The sequence below is a fragment of the Meriones unguiculatus genome, chromosome X (assembly GCF_030254825.1).
Source record: "Meriones unguiculatus strain TT.TT164.6M chromosome X, Bangor_MerUng_6.1, whole genome shotgun sequence".
Classification (NCBI taxonomy): Eukaryota; Metazoa; Chordata; class Mammalia; order Rodentia; family Muridae; genus Meriones; species Meriones unguiculatus.
The window spans coordinates 128,068,912-128,088,837 of NC_083369.1; the positions used below are offsets into that span (position 1 = coordinate 128,068,912).

The 19,926-nt window shown below is 37.6% G+C and overlaps 1 protein-coding gene across 1 annotated transcript in view; it reads left to right on the top strand.

Moving 5' to 3' along the window:
- Positions 1–19,926, top strand: part of Efhc2 (EF-hand domain containing 2) — a 156,878-nt gene that overhangs the window by 89,933 nt on the left and 47,019 nt on the right. The window contains exons 9-11 of the mRNA XM_060374307.1: positions 3,032–3,174; positions 6,993–7,189; positions 10,865–10,995. Coding sequence (XP_060230290.1) covers positions 3,032–3,174; positions 6,993–7,189; positions 10,865–10,995 — 471 coding nt within the window. The remainder of the gene's footprint in view (positions 1–3,031; positions 3,175–6,992; positions 7,190–10,864; positions 10,996–19,926) is intronic.

The window sequence follows — 19,926 nt, forward strand, 5'->3', positions numbered from 1 at the left end:
CAACACTGCTTTCATTGTGTTCCATAAGTTAGGGTAAGTTGTGCCTTCATTTCATTGAATTTTAGGAAGTCTCTAATTTCGTTTTCCATTTCTTCCCTGACCAAGCTGTCACTGAGCAGAGAGTTTAGTTTCCATGTGTATGTAGGCTTTTTGTTATTTCTTTTGTTATTGGGGCCTAGTTTTAAGCCATTGTGGTCTGATAGGATACAAGGGATTATTTTGACCTTCTTGTATCTGTTGAGGCTTGCTTTGTGCCTGATTATGTGGTCAATTTTTGAGAGGGTTCCATGAGGTGCTGAAATGAAGGTATAACCTCTTTTGAGTTTGGGTGAAAATTTTCCCTAGTCATCTATTAGGTCCATTTGATTTAGGACCTCTGTAGTGTCATTATTTCCCTATTTAGCTTCTGTCTAGATGATCTGTCCCTTAGTGAGAGTTGAAGTCTCCTGCTTTTAAAGTGTTAGGATCAATGTGTGATTTAAGCTTTAATAATGTTTCAATTACAAATGCAGGTGTTGTTGTATTTGGGGCATAGGTGTTCACGATTGTGATGTCCTCATGGTGAATTTTTTCTTTGATGAGAATGAAGTGTCCATCCTCATATTTTCTGATTAATTTTGGTTTAAAGTATATTTAATTAGGCATTAAGATAGCTACCTTAGCTTATTTTCTGGGTCTGTTTTCTTAAAAAAACATTTTTCCAGCCCTTTACTCTGAGGTAGTATCTATCTGTGTTGCAGTGGTGTGTTTCTTGGATGGAGCAGAATGTTGGATTCTGTTTCTGCAACCAGTCTGATAGTCTGTGTTTCTTTACTGGACATTTGAGTCCATTGATGTTGATAGATAATATTGAGCAATGAATGTTAGTTTCTGAATGTTAGTTTCTTTTGTTGTGGAGTTAGTGTTGTTACTTTGTTCCTATGCTTGTTTTCTTTTAATTCTTTGTTGTGAAGTTATCTATATCCTGTGTTTTCTTGGTTGCAGTTGTTGGATTAGTGGTTTTCTTCTAGTATCGTCTGAAGGGCCGGTGGTGAGATTATGAATTCTGCATATGTAACAAGTTCTCTAGGTGACTTTTATGTAAACTTTTATGTAAACAGTAAACTTCATGAATGCTCCATTTTATTAAGTAGGTTTATTTTACCAATTGATGAGATCTCCAGAATACTAAAATTAAGGGGAAAAATGAATGGCATAGTCAAATATTCTCACTAAATATATGCACTTAACTTCAAAGATGTTAAATTTAAAATAGTATTCATTTGGACTTAGATTAGACCTCATTCAATTTTTTACTCATATTTTCGGCATCTGTAACATTATGGGTCTTCCATAAGAGGGGGCTATCAAATATTTCTTACCTATAAGTTCAACTAGGTACCGTAGAAGGGAATTGGTAGAGTTTAGCCGGCCCAAACAATATATAATATCCATGTGAAGCTTTGGTACTAGACACTTATAAAAATCCAAATTGTGACCCTGCTGGTAGTTTTGTCCAGGCTGCCCTGACAAACTGTTGTGCTCTCTCTCAGGCAGTCATACAAACTGCTGTGCTCTCTCTCACCAAAGGCCTCAAGCTGCCATTCTTGCCACTGTGCTTTCTCAACTAACTTTCCTGTTCAATTTAAGAAAGGGTTGGAGAAAGGTGTTTTATGCCTCTGCAAATTAGAACTACTTTATTGTGGTTTTTATCAGTAAACAAAAAGAATGGACTTCGGAATAGGAGAATCTGCAAGTGATGAACACTCTTGGAGTTGTGGCAGGGAAGTGATAAAGGACATGATTGATTTTAGCAGACATTTACAAGGGTAGTGGTTTTGATTATGAAAGACTTCCCCAAGGTCTTAGTATTTGTTAGAAGACTGACATCTGTTGGCTGATAACTGCAGCTGTGCTTCTACTAGAGACCATGAGTTATTTAGTTCACTGCTTGCATCCAACTTTGGGAACTATTTCTTTTATTTTTAAGATAGGGTCTCAGTGTGTTCTTCAGGCTGATTTCAGACTTATCAACTCTCCCTTGTGCTGAGACTAAAGGTGTGTGTTACCATTGCTTACCTGAGAAAAATTTAAATTTTATTTGATTCCATCTTTAACCAACTAATCGTGTATTGGGCTCTAACTATACTTTCTAACCTTTATGTGTGTAACTTTCTGCAAACATTTAGTGTAATCCATTATAATGTAAAAACAATGTCATAGCAGGCAATGGTTAATATGACAGCAGTTTTTCCCCATGGAAAATGGGCATGTAAAAAAAATAGGCATATAATAGCTACTTAAATACAACAAATACATGCATTAAAATGGAGGCATGTTCATAATGTTTATGAAGGGATACGTTAATGTTTTGCTTAAAAGGAGTTGAAAATGATCCTGGGAGATGGAGTGATTGCGAGAGGAGTGTGTATATGTTGCAAGGCAGAAAAAGGACTTGGGACAGGTGTCCCATGAACCCAGTAAAGAATGTCTTCTGGATTGTATCAGGCCACTCTGCTAAATGTTTGTGCCTTTACCTGACAGAATTACTATGATTGTTGACCAGCTCATGATCAGAGAACACCTGCTTTGAACATGTATTTATGACTTTTTCTGGTTCTGTACATATTCATAAGGGTGCATGTGTCTGCATGTGCATATGGAGGCCAGATCAACCTCAGTATTCTTGTTTTTGTTTTTGTTTTTTTAAGATAGGATCTCTCATTGTACTAAGGATTAGGCTTGATTGGTTGTCCAGTGTGCTCCAGAATTCAGCCTGTCTCTCTTCCAATTCTGGGATCTATAGAGTGTGTCATCAGGCTTGGTTTTCAGATTATTTCCTGGGCATATAAAGAGTAAGAAAGATTTTAATCTACTGAGAAAACATAGGACAGTGTTTAGATTTAGAACCTTAGTAAGAAGTTTAGACTGTTTAGAGAAGCATAAACTCCTATATTAAAGCCATGGCACACCTTTATCTTTATTTTTATATATTATAGAGGATTACTTGCATATTTCTATAATGCTCATGTTTTATGTCCCTTCCATTTAGCTATGGAAACATAAGCAATATACTCCGGTATTTTGCAAAACTAATCACAGACAAATGTGCTGATATGGACAGGATGTTTGTTATTGCATATTATCTTGGCGATGACACGCTTTCAGTGTTTGAACCTATCGAGAGGAACTCAGGTAAGAGACTTATCTTACTTAGCATTTTCCTCAGAACAGATAGCTGCCTTTTCTTTTTGAAAATTAGAGTATGATGTGATTTGATAGCCTAGAAGATCCATGATGATAATTTTCTAGCCAATAAATTTCTTCTTATGAAAAAGTCTTAACCATGAAGCCAAACATATAAAATGATAAAGAACAGCTGTAGTTGGTTACTGGGGGAAATCCCCTTTGCCACTTTTTCTGAAGCATTTCTACAGAACTTTTGGGCTTCAAAGTCATGGTTTGACTGCCACTATTCAAACTCACAGCTAATGACCCAAATGAGTGTTCCACTGTCCAGCTTAGAAAATCTTTGCCTGATTAATAAAAGAATACTAAATATATAAATTTAATCTTCAGAATCCATCTTTTGGTGATACTTCTGTTTGTTTGGCTATTGCCAAAGGTCCTGCCCCCAGGCCTGTGGAATGTTTTCCGATGTGTTGATCCCATTGCAGAGGACAGCCATTGACTTGCAAATTATGGAAATGCAGGGCTCTGTTTTTTGTTTCAACATGTTTACAACTTTTATCTGTTCTGAAAACTCAGAGAAGAATAACCAGCTCAACTGGCTCTTTGAAAAAAAAAAAAGTTGGTTTGTACCATTTGCCAGTTTCATGTTATGAATACCCGATCAAGGCAAGTTCCAAGAAACCAACAAGTTAAAAAATAACCTGGCATGCAAAAGTCTGAAAATGTAACAATCAGGTCATAAACTCAAGCTGCTATTAGTAAAAATAATTATGAGTAATAAATTAAGTCAGGCCCCAGTGTAATTTGAATAATAGTAAAATCTTAAAATATAAAACTGAATAAGGATAAACATTATGCTATGCTCTGAATGGCCAACAAATATTGATTCTGTACATTTAGAAAGTAATTATGGAGCCAAGAAAATTGCATCATTTGTAAAATAGTCCAATGGCTTATGAAATAATGACCATCACTGAGTACTTAATATTGTCCTTGAGTTTCATAGTAGGATAGGTCCCCCTAAAGTAGGAAAATTCAGAGACAGGGTTTATGTGGAAGAGATTTATTTAACCAACAAACAAAAAAATGTGGAGGGAAGCAGAGGAAGCCAAGATTACCATCAGACTGCAGTGGGTTCTCTCTCTCTCTCTCTCTCTCTCTCTCTCTCTCTCTCTCTCTCTTCTCTCTGACTGTCTCTCTTTTCCTCTTTTTCCCTCCCTTTGCCCCTCCTTCTCTCCATCTTCCATCTTCCCACCCCGTCCCTCAACATCCTCTCCCCTTGTCATCCTCGTTTTCCATAGTCTCACTATATAGCTCAGGCAGATACTAAATCATTATCCCCCTGCTTCAACCTCCTGAATGTGTAATAAATACCACATCTGGTTGCAGTAGTTTCTAATTCCTATGAAGGACAGAGAAAACGGAGAATGTGGTAAGTCTTAGACCTTAGTGTACTTTTAAGAAATTTCTGATAGGCCTATCCAAAGCTGCCAATAGGAAAAATCCTACAGGAATGGACCAGTCTTAGTGTCCTTACCTTGAACAGTCATTTGCTGGTAGCAGCCTATAGGAGCTGGGGCCTTCCTGTGGTAATGTTCCCTATAGTGATTGATGTGAGAGTACATTTTCATGACTCCCCACACATACAAATCCTGAAATTCCAGTTTACTGATACTAACTCCAGCAGTTTGGAGAGCTTAAAGAAATCAAGAGCATGCCACAGGCAAGTGACAGCGCCGGGACAGAATGCAGCTCAGTGAGGATCTAGAGCCTGTGTCTTCCTGCCACTACTCATGTCTGGTCTCATCTGGTCCCAGTTACTTTCATAAGCCTGTAGATTTCAGTTCCATGTCCGAAGATACTAGAATCTCCTGCTCAGCTCTTTCTGTTTTCCAAAAAGTCAAGGAAAGAAAACAAACAAATCAATACCAAGTAGTTATGCCCTGAAGAGAACAAACCAAATGATGAGAATTCTGGAGAAGAAGCAGTATAAGAGCATTACTAAAAGAAACAGAGACAATTTATTATACTCTCAGAGAAGAAACTCAAAGGGAACATCCATACCTACTTTTTAATACTTAAATAATCTAATCCTTATTTTAGAAGTGGGGCATCTTGCCCTTAATCTGAATGCCAGTGTGAGGCAGATCTGTGGAAATAAAGCAAAGTAGGTGTTTCAGTCATGACACAGGAAAGAAGAACTTGCTGCCATCCCACAGTTCCAGTTTGTTGCAGAGCATATATAGAAAGTCCTTGCTAAATGTTATATGGATTAGGGAGAAAGAGAGGAAACAAATGTTTGGATTAAGATATTACTCTTTTCTTTAACACACTGACCCAGGAAGTCTTTGTAATTTAAAAGCATGCAAAGTAATAGATTGACTTTTATCCATGCATATAATATATTTTGACAATATTCATTTTCTCTATTATCCTCTCTTATAGCTCCTTTCTGTAATTTAAAGTCCTCGCCTCCAGTGTTTGTTTGGATTCACAAGATGATGTTTAGTTCCTGAAAATGACATGATTCCATTGTTTATAACTGAATGAAATTCACTGTGTTTATGTGCCATATTTTTTCTTAATCCGTTCATCCACTGATGAATCCCTTTGGCTGATTCTATTACTTGGTCATTGTGACAAATACGAGTTTTGTAGTAAGATGACTTTGAACCTTTTAGATCTATAACCAGGAATGTTATATGGCTAGATTATATGCAAGTTCTACTTTTAAATTTTTGAGGAATTATGATTTCTACAGTAATTTACGTTTTCTCCTGTGGTGTTTAAGAGTTACTGCAGGAAAAAAATGCTGTTTCTTTGCCCACTGCTCCATTCTTCTCTCTCACAATGCACAACATGGCTTTATAAATAATTTGTACAGTCTATGTTGGAAAAGAAAATAACTAAAAGCAAGTTGTGGTTCTTTTAAAAATAAAACAGCAATTAAAAATAAGGAAATCATGAATTTTTCAGGCATAGAAAAGATCATTCTGAGTGAAGTAACCCAGAAACAGAAAAACACATATGATATATATATTTACTTATAAGTGGATATTAGCCATATAATATGGGGTAAACATACTAAAATCTATAGTCCAAAAGAAGCTAAACAACAAAGAGGACCCTAGGGAAGATGCTTAATCCTCATTCAGAAGGGCAAACAGAATAGACATTGGAAGTAGGAAAAGACAAGAAACAGGACAGAAGACCTCTGAGAGACTCTACCTCAGTATCAAAGAAGATACTGAGACTCATAGCCAAACTTTGGGCAGAGTGCTGGAATCCATGGAGAAGAGGGAGCTAGAAAGACCTGGCGTAGTCAAGATCTCCACAAGGAGAACGACAGAAACAAAATAACTGGGCCCAGAGCATCCTGTAGGGACTGATACTCCAACCAAGGACCATGCACAGAGAGCACCTAGAACCCTTGTTCAAAGGAAGCCCATTGGCTGCTGAGTTTCCAAGTAGGTTCTTTAGTAAAGGGTACGGGGGCTGTCTCTGACATGAACTCAGTGGCCAGCTCTTTGATCGCCTCCCCTGTGGGTGCAGCCTTGCCAGACCACAGAGGAAGATAAAGCAGCCAGTCCTGATGAGACCTGATAGGCTAGCATTGGATGGAAGGGGAAGATGACCTACCCTATCAATGGACTTGGAGAGGGGCATGGGAGGAGATGAAGGGTAGGGTTGGGAAGGAATAAGAGAGGGGGGCTACAGATGGGATACAAAGTGAATAAACTATAATAAATGAATATGTAAATAAAATTAAATTTTTAAAAAGAATAAAGCAGCTCTTGAACTTTTTTTTTCTGTTTCTTTAGGAAATGCTGGTGGGATGCTCTTAAAAAGAAGTCGTGTGAAAAAGCCTGGACAAGAAGTCTTTAAAAGTGAATTTTCAGAATATATCAAGGCTGAAGAGCTCTATGTTGGTGCCACTGTGAATATCAATGGCTACCTGTTTATTCTGCTTAATGCTGATGAGTACACCTTAAAGTACATGGAGAATAATACAGACAAGGTTTGTCTTAATACAGTTTGTATAATTATACACTTTTTGGATAAGTCTTGCTTCTCCACCCTTTGCAGTGTGTGTTTCCCTTTCTCTAGGGCTTTTTCTTCTGCATCTTGCCACTGGTTTATATTGCACATTTACACATCTGGGCATGAATAATGGATCTGTGGGACTTGGCCACAGGGCCCATCACAGAAGCCCAGCCCTTGTCTCCTCTGTTTACATGCTTAACTCTCCACTAACCAGCATCACAAATTATAAACACAAGCAGGAGGCAGGCCCAGGGCTGGATCAAATTTCCTGTTTGTTTATTATTATTTTTTAATTTTTAAAAATTTTATTTTTTGGCTGACATCGACAATGTTTTTGAAGGCAATGCAATAACTATAAGAAAGGAAGGAAATCTGGTGTCACACACTGTGCCATCCCAGTTAACTAGCACAGGGCAACAAAGGAGGCTATTACTAGAATGGACAAAAACCCTAAGGGAACTGAAGAGTTGCTGAGGTTGGTGATCCCTTTAACAGACTCACCTGAGGTGTAAATTAGAATCTAAGGAGAAATTTGCCACAGTGACCTCAAAGAAATGTTTTCTTGTTGTTGTGCTTCATTTTTGTGTTAATTTTAATATTTTTGAGACACATCAAGCCAGATAGCCCAGGCTGGCTTTGAATTCATTGTCCTTCTGCCTCTCTTTCTCCTCAGTATTGCGATTAAAAGCATGTACCACTACACCCAGCCACAGTTTCTTTGTTTACATACTGCAATGGAAAATGGTTAATGTTACCAAAAGTGCTTTGCTGATTATATTGTTCAGTAAAAAGACTATGGCTAAAAGGCCCAGTTTTTACATGTATATTTTCTCAGTGTGTAAATTATGTGCATTTGAACATCATTGTAATTTTTTTAAAAGTCTGGACAATTTTTATTTTAAAGTTCATTAAATCATTATGCATTATTTGCATACACACAGTACATTCTTTCTCTTATTTATAAAGAAAGTGCTCAAGGTTGAGTTGCTAGGTGTCAAGACAGAGTTAGAGCCACTGTATTCAGGGAAAGACCTCTGGAATGAAAGGAGGGGGATCGAGAAGACATGGAGCATGACTGCTACCTGGAAAATGAGAAGGTAAAGAAGAAGTGGTAGGTGGGAAAAATTTTAACTAGTTAGCACAGTTCAGAGAAAGTCTTTAGCAAACAGACATGAATCCCAGTGTACTTCTCAGAGAAGTTGATAGTCATGCATAAGTGACAGCTAAAGGCTAGTGGTTCACAGTGCTCTTCTCAGTGTCACTGTTGAGTGCAGTATCAACTGTAGTCACTACACCACCTCTCTGTTTATAGTTTTAGAAATCCAAGTGATTCTAAAACTATGAACCTATACTATATGACAATTCTGGTCTCAGGTGAGAAATGCAATGATCAAAGCAGTTACATTTCTAGAGACTACTAGGAATGGGTTGGAAACTGAGCTCTGCACTAATAGGTGATGGGCTTTAGTTATGTCTCATCTCTGAGCTTTAGTCTTCTTGTCTTTGAAATAATAGTAATAACAGTGCCTGTTTGATAAAGTTGCTGCAGAGGTTAGAGGTATTAATTTGTGTGAGGGGCTTAGCCCTATAGGACTCATGGCAAACAGTCTTTGTAGCTGTTATAAACCAGGGTTCTGATTCTGAACAAATCCTCTACCTTAACATAAAACATATAGTTCTTGGAATTGCTTGGCATAGAATTTTTTACTTCACCCTGGTAAAAGTGATAGCTTTCTAACTGAAACTGTTTAAAATTCTGAGGTTTGATCCCCTTCCAGATAGTAAGTACTGTATAATCCATCTTCTTACATGATATTGGGCATCAGCAGTAATATCTCAGTAATCCTTATGATCACAAAGAGAAACAACCTACACTCTACAGCATGCCCTGCTGCTAAGCTTGTAAGTTAGTTGCAGTTGATATTTTTCAGCTAACAGTAAGTTTATTAACATATAACTCCTTGTAAATTGAGGATTATCTATATATATATTAAACCATGCATGTGTCTTTTGCTTTGTTTTGTTTGCAGTGGTAGGGATTGAACCAGGGCCTTGAACATGCTAGGTGAATAATATTCCATTCAATTATACATCCAGCCAGAACATAATATATTTTTATTAAGGTATAAAGGCCTTTTATACCTTATTAATGTATAAGGTTTAAAGGTATAAAGACCTTTTCTTCTTTCATTATAATAAAGCAGGATAAGATATTACCTAGTATCAGCATCTCAAGTAAAAACTGCATCATTTTCCAAAATACTCTAAACAAGGACATTGTTAGAAGATAAAGATTAATGCACCACTACCAGTCTGAGTAGTCTTTTCTAAAGAGATAATAGATCCTATCTTGGAAATAGATGAAAGGCAAAGCAAAAAAGGAGATGGTTCCTCAGTCAGTGCTTCACTAGGTGCCAAACCACCAGAATCATTTGATGCTGAAAGAGAGGGAGCTTTATGCCAAAGTAGCATCAGGGTTTTTATCCTAAAATTTCATCTTCTTACTTTTGATCTCTTGTCTGTAGTTATTTACAACCTTATGCTTTATTGTATTGAATAAGAAATATTCTTTCTAAGTCAAAAAGCTAATCACAAAGTAGGTGACAGAAACAGTAGGCTGCCCAAACAATAAATATATGTGCCTGTGTAAAACTTTGATAAACAACTTTGCTTTGATCAGTGCTTTGCCTATTGATGAGCATTTCCAAGGGGTCCATCCTAATGATCTAGAGGAAATAAATGTACATATAGTCAATTTTAAATCTTTCTATCAGGGTCTGTGAAAATATTGGGGCTATATCTAAGAATTATAAGGAGGTTATATGTAAGAGTTATAAGAAGTTATAATAACTTTGTTCATTAAGCTTTATTACCTGTTACCCCTTAAGTTCAATTATTTGTGATCTAGGATATGAGTTAATGTCGGTCCTTGTCCTAAAATGTTGGTTTCTATGTAAAAACATGTACAGCTTATTTGGGGTTCATCATATAGTCTTGCTGGTCTCCATTAAACTCCTATTTTACAGGGAATAAGAAACTGCAGGATGCTCAGCCCTAAATGGAACATTATACCATTTTCCTTCCTCAAGGCTTAGGGATCATGTTAGAAGAGGGACACAGAAAGATTGTAAGAGCCAGAGGCAGTGGGTGACCTGGAACCAGTGACATCTAGGCACATCAGAGCAGCTGCACATATGAGCTCACAATGGTTGTAACGACATGCATAAGACCTGTGAAAGCCCAAGGCAGTCCAGATCCCAACAAGGAAAGTGGAGTTGAACATGAAATCCTACTACTAGTCTCATAGCTATTAACAATTGTTAGCTGCTAGAAGGAGTCTATTTTCTTTAATAAGTGTAGCCTTTGGTAAGGCAACCCTACTGTAGTGGAAGGTCACACATCCAAAACCCACATCTGTAGCACAAATTGCTCTTGATGGGTTAACAAGAAAAAGAACACAGTTGGGTGAGTAGAGAAAGTGGAAGGACCTGAGAAGAGTTGAGGAAGAGGTGAATGTGATAAAACCACAATGTATGAAATTGTCAAAATAGTAAGGATGATGATGATGGTCCTGGCAGTGGCAGTGGTGGTGATGATGATGACGGTTTCCTGAAGTCTCATTCCAATATCTTGTTTTTATTCCTTCAAGTTTCCATATAGCAACTTTGAACTTGCCATACAAAAGCTGAAACAAGAACAATCAAAATCTAGAGAGATCACCCAGGTATTTTCATCTGCTGACTCTAATCACACGAAGATGGTACCTTACAATACATTCAGGTAAGACATGTTCTGCTAGCAGTAGTCTTCCCAAAGAATAGAAAGAACCATCTTGTACTTACTGCTTTCTAATCAGTTGACTACATGGTATTCTCTTAGAAATTATGATTTCTTTGCCTTTGTACTGCTTAGTACTCAAGATTTGGCTGTAGTATCCTAGTAAGTTTTATGCAATTATGTGAGACATTTATAGGTAAGAATGGAGACAAAAGCTAGTTCTTGATTATCAGAGAAAAAGTCATGTGTATATTTCAGTGTTCCTCTATGCTCACATGCATCTGCATTCTGAAAGAAAAAAGACAGGCATCAAAGACTTTATCTTAATTTCCCTTCATTTTTTTGTCATGTTATAAATGATAGTAGTGACAAGTATCATATAAAATCATGAGCATTAATTTCTTAAAGGTAAAATAGAATTCTGGGTCTTCCCAGTAGCTGATCTAGGCAAATTCTCAAATTGCAGAAACACAGGGAAATTAAATTTCAGGGTATAGTACAATTGTAGTATCTCTTTGCTGGAAAACAAAGTGAATGGAACATTTAGAAAAAATGTAAATTAAATCATGGATGGAGACAAAGAGAGTTTCCTCTTTAGGCTGAGAATTCTGACTTCTGTAAAGAATAGTGGCTAAAAACTATATAGTGTATTGAGCTTGATGCAGTCAAGATTTTGGCTGGGAAATGAGGATAAGAGCCAAGATTGGAGTGACAATGAGGACTTTCCAAATGTGTATTTACAGTTGCTTGTTGCATCACTACCTGGTAGCCTGTAGCCCATGATGAGGCCTCATATTTTCCACGAGTTCATTTGTTGTTTTAACAGAGTTCTTTTGAGAGGAGCTGACAGGGGACATATTTTTATTTTGAAAATTCCATTTTTCTTACATTTAGTCATAATTTTTAATACAGTTTATTCACTTTGTATTCCAGCTGTAGCCCCCTCCCACATGCCCTTCCAATCCTGCCTTCCCTCCCTCTTCTCCCCCCATGCCCTTCCTCAGTCCACTGACCCTGGATGCACTGTCTTCCACTGTGATCTGGTAAGGCTTGCCCCTCTCAGGGGACAGTAATCAAAGAGCCCACTATTTATTTCATGTCAGAGACAGTCCCTGTTTCCCTTACTGGGGAGCCCACTTGGAGACTGAGCTGCCATGGGCTACATCTGTGCAGAGGTTCTAGGTCATCTCCTTGCAAGGTCCTGGTTAGAATATCAGTCTCAGAAAAGACCCCCTGGGCCTAGATTTTTTGGTTCTGTTGCACCCCTTGTGGAGCTCCTGTGCAGGGGATATATTTTTATTGTTTAGATTTGCAAAATTTTTAGGATCAATGAGAATTTATGGTTCTTTGTAATATGCATCATCGTATAGACATGTTCATGGAGTTCTGGAATAGAAATGGAGACAGAGTAAACAGCAAAGATAATTAACTACTCAGACTGTGAACTAATGGGAAGCGCTGGAGGAGAAAACAAGAAATTTCCATCAGAAATAAGGGAGTGGTTTTGTTTTATTATTTTGTGTCCTTTTACAAAAGCATGAGTTCTCCCAGTATTCTCACAAAGACTATGGGAAATGTTTTAGTGAGTTCATGGGGTTTTGGTGGGAGCACTTTGGCAAGGAAGGACATCCAAGGAAGAGAAATTGGTTTGTAAATCTAGGCCTCACCCTAATTGTGGATATAATAAAAGCACACCACACTGTTTGATTGGAAGAATGGCCACCAGACATTGTGGTCTGACAAAAACAAGCAAGCAAGCAAACAAACAGCCCACCTCTCATCCCCAAAATTTCATAGTATAAAACCCAGCTTAGGTTACCACTGGCCTAAAAAACTCCTCCAGTGGCTTTCCCTGACTATAGCCAAAAGTGTCTTGAATTATGGGTCTGTTATCTTTCCATGCTACTGCTGCTTTTTTTTTTTCTAGCCCTGTCTTTTGGCCCCATTGGCTGCCTTTCAGTTTTTCAAACACATCATGCTCTTCCCTGCTTTCAAGCTTATACACATAGTTCTCTCTGCCTTGAAAATCCTTACCACTATCCTTTCCAGGAAAAAATCTAGGACTTTTTATTGTCAGAATATTTGTTTCTGTCTGACAGTCCTAAGTAAATACTCACTGTTAGTCTTAGACCTTTGTTTATATTTCTTCACAGCATAATACAGTTTGTAATTGTTTTACTTATAGAGATGTTTACTTGGAGGAGTAATGTTGTGTATATACTTAGGTGTGATTTCTTCTAATAGAAAATGAGAACTTTTTGAGGGAAAGAACCTTGGTTATTTTGTACACTACAGTATATCTGGGCTTGTCATGCAAATCTGGATTCACACACAGTCACTGAATGAAATGATCCACTAGCATTATTCCTGGATGCTGTAGTTTAGAGGTGGCTGAATGATCCTTGTATTAGTAAGTTTTATATTGCTACAACATATTGCCTGATGCTGCATAATATATGAAGAAAAGAGATTTATTTAGCTCCCAGTTTTGGAGGCTCACGGTATTAATCTAAGTATTATCTCTAGTCTGGTGAAGACCGTGATCAGCAGAAGGCATTGTGGTGGAAATGGATGTAATACAGTGGAGAAGCTGGGCTTCTTTTAAGAAACAACCACCTCCTGAGAAATCTATGAGAACTTTATTTATCTCTTCCCTGAAGCAGTGCCATTAGTGACCCAACCTCCTCCTGTAGTAAAGCCTCATCTCTTAAGTATTATTACTGTCTCCCATATTACTACACTTGGAAAAGAATCAAACTTCTATTGTGGAGAAAATGGTATCCAAATCATGGCAGTTTCCAAATTAGAGTATAGTCAAGATGTTCTGGTCCATGTTACTTCTTCAGGTTGAACACTGAGTCCTGGTCTTGGAACACTTTTTCCATACTTAGTTTAGAAATGTTAAGTTTCTGCACAGCTTAAGTCTCCTCTTTTGCTTCTCAGATCCAAGCCTGGACAAAGAGAAAGAAACTCCATAGCCAGTCATTTTCAAATTACACCTTAATTTAATGTTTTGCTCTGTGCTTTTCCTAGCTCATAAATGTTAGTTAAGTGACCATCTTTTATCGAGCCATGACTATTCTGGTTCTGACAGAGAGATGTTTCAGTTGGCGTTTCTGTGTTAATTCCTCAAACATAGTTCTCTTGAAGTGTAGCAACCTGTGAATACAAGTATCTTCAGACTGTCTCCCTATTGGATGTTCCTCAGGCATCCACAAATAACCTTTCTTAAATTGACTCATTTTCTTTATTTTTATGATTTATTTGTGTGTGTGTGTGTGTGTGTGTGTGTGTGTATCTGCCTGTGTTTATGTATAGCATGTACATGCAGGATCCTGTGGAAGCCAAAGGGGCCACAGGGTCTCATAGAACTACACCACAGGTCATTGTAAGCTGGCATGTGGGTACTAGGAAATGAACTCAGGTCTACTACAAGACCAATAAGTAATTTTGACCTCTCTGCCATCTCTACAGCCCTTTAATCTCCCATTTTCTTCTCCCATTAAATTGCACCCAAGGACTATATTCTGGTAAAGGTCACCTCATGTGTTCTAGGACTAGGAGAGTCCTTGTTCTTATTTTTTTCTTATTTTTAATAATTTATTCACTTTACATTTTGATTGTAGGTCCCTACCTTGTCTCCTTCTGTTCCTGTTCTCCCTCTCTCTTCTCCTCTGTCTCCCTCCCCTATTCCTCAAAAAGGAGGAGCCCTCATCCCCTTCCATCTGACCCCAGCCTATCAAGTCTCATCTTGCATCCTCTTTCTCTGTGGCCTGGAAAGACCCCCACCCCCAAGTAAAAGTGATCAAGGAGCAGGCAACTTGGTTCATGTCACAGACTGTCTCTTCTCATGTTACTAGAGAAGCCACATAGACTGAGCTGAGCAGAGGTCTAGGTCTTCTCTGTGCATAGTCTTTGGTTGATGCATCAGTCTCTGTAGGATCCTCTGGGCCAAGAATGTTTGGCTTTCTTGGTCTCCTTGTGGAGCTCCTGTCCCCTCTGGGTCCTTCTATTCCCCCGGTCTTCCATAGAACTCCCAAGTGCTCTGCCAAAAATTTGGCTGTGAGTCTTATCAACTGCTTTGGTCCCCTGCTGGTATAATCCCCTGCCTTATGTCCTTACTCCATCTAACATTTGTGTCTACCACCCACCCATCTTTGGACTTGCATCTCTTTGCTCCTCTAGAATAGCTCCCTCCTTTCTATCTGAAACCCCATTGTTGCTGTTAAGTTCATTTTCCTGAACTTTGGAGAATGAAGTAAGTGATCTTTCATTTAAAAGTTTCATCCTACAAAGTTTCTCCTAAATGATCCTCTTAAAATGTGATTAGGTTTTTTTTTTTTTATTTCTCTTATAACTGTATTAACTCCCTGTTGTCTCTGGGACAAATCTTAGCCACTCAGTGTATCATTTGAGTTTGACCACAGTCTGTTTCTTGCCTACTTGTTTATTTTCAATTTGTTAGCATAGTTTTCTAGAAGCCACAATTTCTGAGCACATACTATGGGCTAAATAGGTGTGCTGAAATATTTTACATTTACTTTGCACTGGAAGGCCTTTGTTGTTGCTACTTTTCTTTCTCCATAGTCCTGCCAAGCACAATAGATTTTTACTGAATAATTTAAAAAAATTACTCTCTAGCAATGTTAAGTCTAAAGCTCATAGATGACAAATACATAACTGATTACTTTGCATCATGGAAGGACCATCTTGTCTCTGGCTTATTGAAAATAGGGAAAACTATCTTTGACACTCACCAGAAAAGAGACTTCCTTATACTTCTTATATCCACACTTTGGTCTCTAAGGTTATTTCTGTACTCTAACCTTCTAAAGCTCTTACATTATAGGTTTACAATGAATTTGTCAGATGATCTCTTCTCTGGGTCATGCATGGAAATGATAGAACATAATAGAGGCTTTTAGGCTTCACTTCTTTGGCCCCAGTATTCTGGCATAGAGACCTACCTTTTACGTGTTATATACCTGGGATTTAAGGGGCTATAATCTCTTGTATTGTCCAAGCTCCCTTTGTCCCAAGAAAACTTTGGATTCAGGAGCTAATAAACTACAGCCTGTACCATGGTTGATTGTAGACTAACCTGGAGACATCCCTGAGAATGTCTCAGTTTAGATGTGAAATGTCAATAGTTATCATTTAAAATATGATTTTAAATTTATTTTATTTTTTGTATCTGAGTTCTTTGCCTACATGTATGTATGTGCATATATATATATATATATATATATATATATATATATATATGAGTGTTTGGTGTATGCAGTCCCCAGGAACTGTAGTTATAAGTGATTGTTAGCACCAGGCAGATGCTGGATCCTTTTCAATAATACTTGGTGCTCTTAGCTGCTGAGCCATCTCTCCAGTCCTATGGAGAAAAAGTAGACTTTTCTGTTTTGTCCTATGGAAATCACCAATTCTGCCTCAACATGGGACCTGTTCCTCTGCAACACTTTATTCTCTGAGAGGTTCACCCATAAGATCTACATGTAGAAAATGCAAATAAATCTATATTTATCACCCTGCACAAAACAAAATTCCAAGTGGATCAGAGACTTGTAACCAGACACACCAAACCTGTTAGAAGAAAAAGTGGGGAAGAGTTTGGACCTCATTGGCATAGGAGACAACTTTTTAAACAGAACACCAACAGTACAGGCTCTAAGATCAACAATCAATAAATGGGATTGTGCTTCTTTAGTAAAATGTTAGTTGTAGGTTCTCTTCTAAAATCTATGACTTTAATTTACTAGCTAACCTTTCAGTACAAGGCATGATTTCTCTTTTGTTAAGGAGGTCTGAAGTCTAATTAGATTGTTGCTGGTTACCACTGAGGCATGCATGCCACTACTGCACTGTTAGGGTTATCCTGCCATGTTGGTCATTGAGGTGGTCCATAGGCATCATAAAACTGTTGATTGCTTCCCTCCTTAAGAAGCTTGCATGACACCTTCTGGTGTCATGAAAACTAGCTCTCAAGGAGATGGTATTCAGACAAATACTTAGGGGCCTCTAGGCTGTACTTTTAAACTACAATTTTTTTGAGTTAATTTTGTATCTGACCACTTTGCTGAAGGTGTTTATCAGCTGTAGGAGTTACCTGGTAGAATTTTTGGGGTCACTCAGGTATACTATCATATCATCTGCAAATAGTGATAATTTGACTTCTTCCTTTCCAATTTGTATCCCCTTGATCTCCTTCAACTGTCTTATTGCTCTAGCAAGGACTTCCAGAACTATGTTGAAGAGATATGGAGAGAGTAGGCAGCCTTGCCTTGTCCCTGATTTCAGTGGGATTGCTTTAAGTTTCTCTCAGTTTAGTTTGATGTTGGCTACAGGCTTGCTGTATATTACCTTTACTATGTGAGAGCAGCCTTACCAGGCTGATGGACTTTACTATGCTTAGGTATGTGCCTTGGATCCCTGATTTCTCCAACACTTTAAACATGAATGGATGTTGGATTTTTCAGCATCTAAGGAGATTATCATGTGTGGTTTTTTTTTTCTTTCAGTTTGTTAATATGGTGGATTATATTGATGGATATCCATATCTTGAACCACACCTGCATATCTGGGATGAAGCCTACTTGGTCATATTGGATAATATCTTTCATGTGTTTTTGTATTCGGTTTGCAAGTATTTTGTTGAGTATTTTTGCATCAATGTTCATAAGGGAGATTGGCCTGAAATTCTTTCTTTGTTGGGTCTTTGTGAAGTTTAGGTAAGAAGAAGGCTTCATAGAATGAGTTTGGTATTGTTCCTTCCATTTCTACTTTGTGGAATAATTTGAAGAGAACTGGAGTTAGTTCTTCTTTGAAGGTCTGGTAGAATTCTGTGCTGAAACCATCTGGTTCTAGGCTTCTTTTGGATGGGAGACTTTCGATGACTGCTTCTATTTCCTTAGGAGATATAGAACTATTTAATTGATTTACCTGGTCTTGATTCAGGTTTGGTAAGTGGATTCGATCAAGAAAATTGTCCATTTCATTTAGATTTTCAAATTTTGTGGCATATAGACTTTTGAAATAATGATTGTTTAGATTTCTCAGTGTCTGTAGTCATGTCCCCCTTTTCATTTCTGATTTTGTTGATTTGGATGGTGTCTCTCTGCCTTTTAGTTAGCTTGGCTAAGGGTTTGTCGATCCTGTTGATTTTCTCAAAGAACCAGCTCTTGGTTTCATTGATTCTTTGAATTGTTTTATTTGTTTCTAGTTGATTGATTTCAGCCCTGAGTTTGATTATTTCCAGCCATCTACTCCTTTCCAGCCTGCTTTTTCTTTTTCTAGGGTTTTTAGTTGAGCCATTAATTTGCTTGAATGAGGTGTCTCGAATTTCTTCTTGAAGGCACTTAGTGCTATGAACTTTCCACTTAGCACTCCTTTCATTGTATCCCACAAGTTCAGGGATGTTGTGTCTTCATTTTCATTGACTTCTAGAAAGACTTTAATTTCTTTCTTATTTCTTCCCTGACCCAGCTGTCCTTTAGTAGGAAGTTGTTCAGTATTTTGTGTTTGGGTTTAAGGTTCTGTAAATGTCTGTTAGGTCCATTTGATTCATGACCTCTGTTAGAGACATTGTTCCTTTGTTTAATTTTTGTTTTGTTGACCTATCCTTTGTTGAGAGTGGGGTGTTGAAGTTTCCCACTATTAATGTGTGGGGATCTATGTGTGGTTTAAATTTTATTAATGTTTATTTTACAAATGTGGGTGCCCTTGTTTTTGGGTCATAGATGTTCAGGATTGTGATGTCTTCCTGGTGGAATTTCTCCTTGACTAGTTTGAAGTGTCTTTCTCCATCTCTTTTGATTAATTTTCATTGAAAGTCTATTTTATCAGATATTAGAATGGCTTACTCTTGCTTGCTTCTTGGGTCTATTACCTTGGAAAACCATCTTCTAGCTCTTTACCCTCAGGTAATGTCTATCTTTGTGACTTAGGAGTATTTCTTGTATGCAACAGATTGCTGGGTCTTATTCACCTCATTCACACATCCATTCTGTAGTCTGTGTTTTCTTTCTTTCTTTCTTTCTTTCTTTCTTTCTTTCTTTCTTTCTTTCTTTCTTTCTTTCTTTCTTTTGAGAATTGAATCCATTGATGTTGAGCGAGATTAAAGACCAGTGGCTGTTAGATCCTTTCATTTTGATGTTGGCTGTGGTTATAAGTTTGTCTGCTTGGTTGCTTTTTGTTTTAATGTATTGAGGTTAATTATTGCCTGTGTTTTCTTGAAAGTAGCTAGTTTTCTTGAGTTGTATTTTTCCTTCTAGTATCTTCTTTAATGTTGGATTTGTGTGTAGGTATTGTTGAAATTTGTTGTTGTCATTGAATATCTTGTTTTCTCCGTCTATGAGGACTGAGAGTTTTGCTGGGTAGAGTAGCCTGGGCTGACATCTGTTGTCTCTTAGGGCCTGCATGATATCTGTCCAGGCCCTTCTGGCTTTCATAGTCTCTGTTGAGAAGTCAGGTGTGATTCTGATGGGTTTGCCATTATATGTTACTTGGCCTTTTTCCCTTGAAGCTTTTAGTATTTTTTTCTTTGTTCTGTATCCTTACTGTTTTGATTATTATGTGGTGAGAGGATTTTCTTTTCTGGTCTAATTTATTGGGTGTTCCGTAGACCTCTTGTATTCTTATTGGCCTCTCCTTTAAATTGGGGAAATTTTCTTCATTGATTTTGTTGAAAATATTTTCTGGGCCTTGGAGGAGGGAATCTTCTTTTTCCTCTATTCCTATTATTCTTGGATTTTGTTTTTTTATGTTGTCTTGAAATTCTTGGATGGTCTGTGTCAGGAATTTTTTAGATTTAACATTTTCTTTGAGAGATACATCAATTTCTTCCATTGTATCTTCCACACTTGAGATTCTTTCTTCCATCTCTTGTAGTCTATTGGTTATTCTTACCTCTGTGGTTCCTGTTTT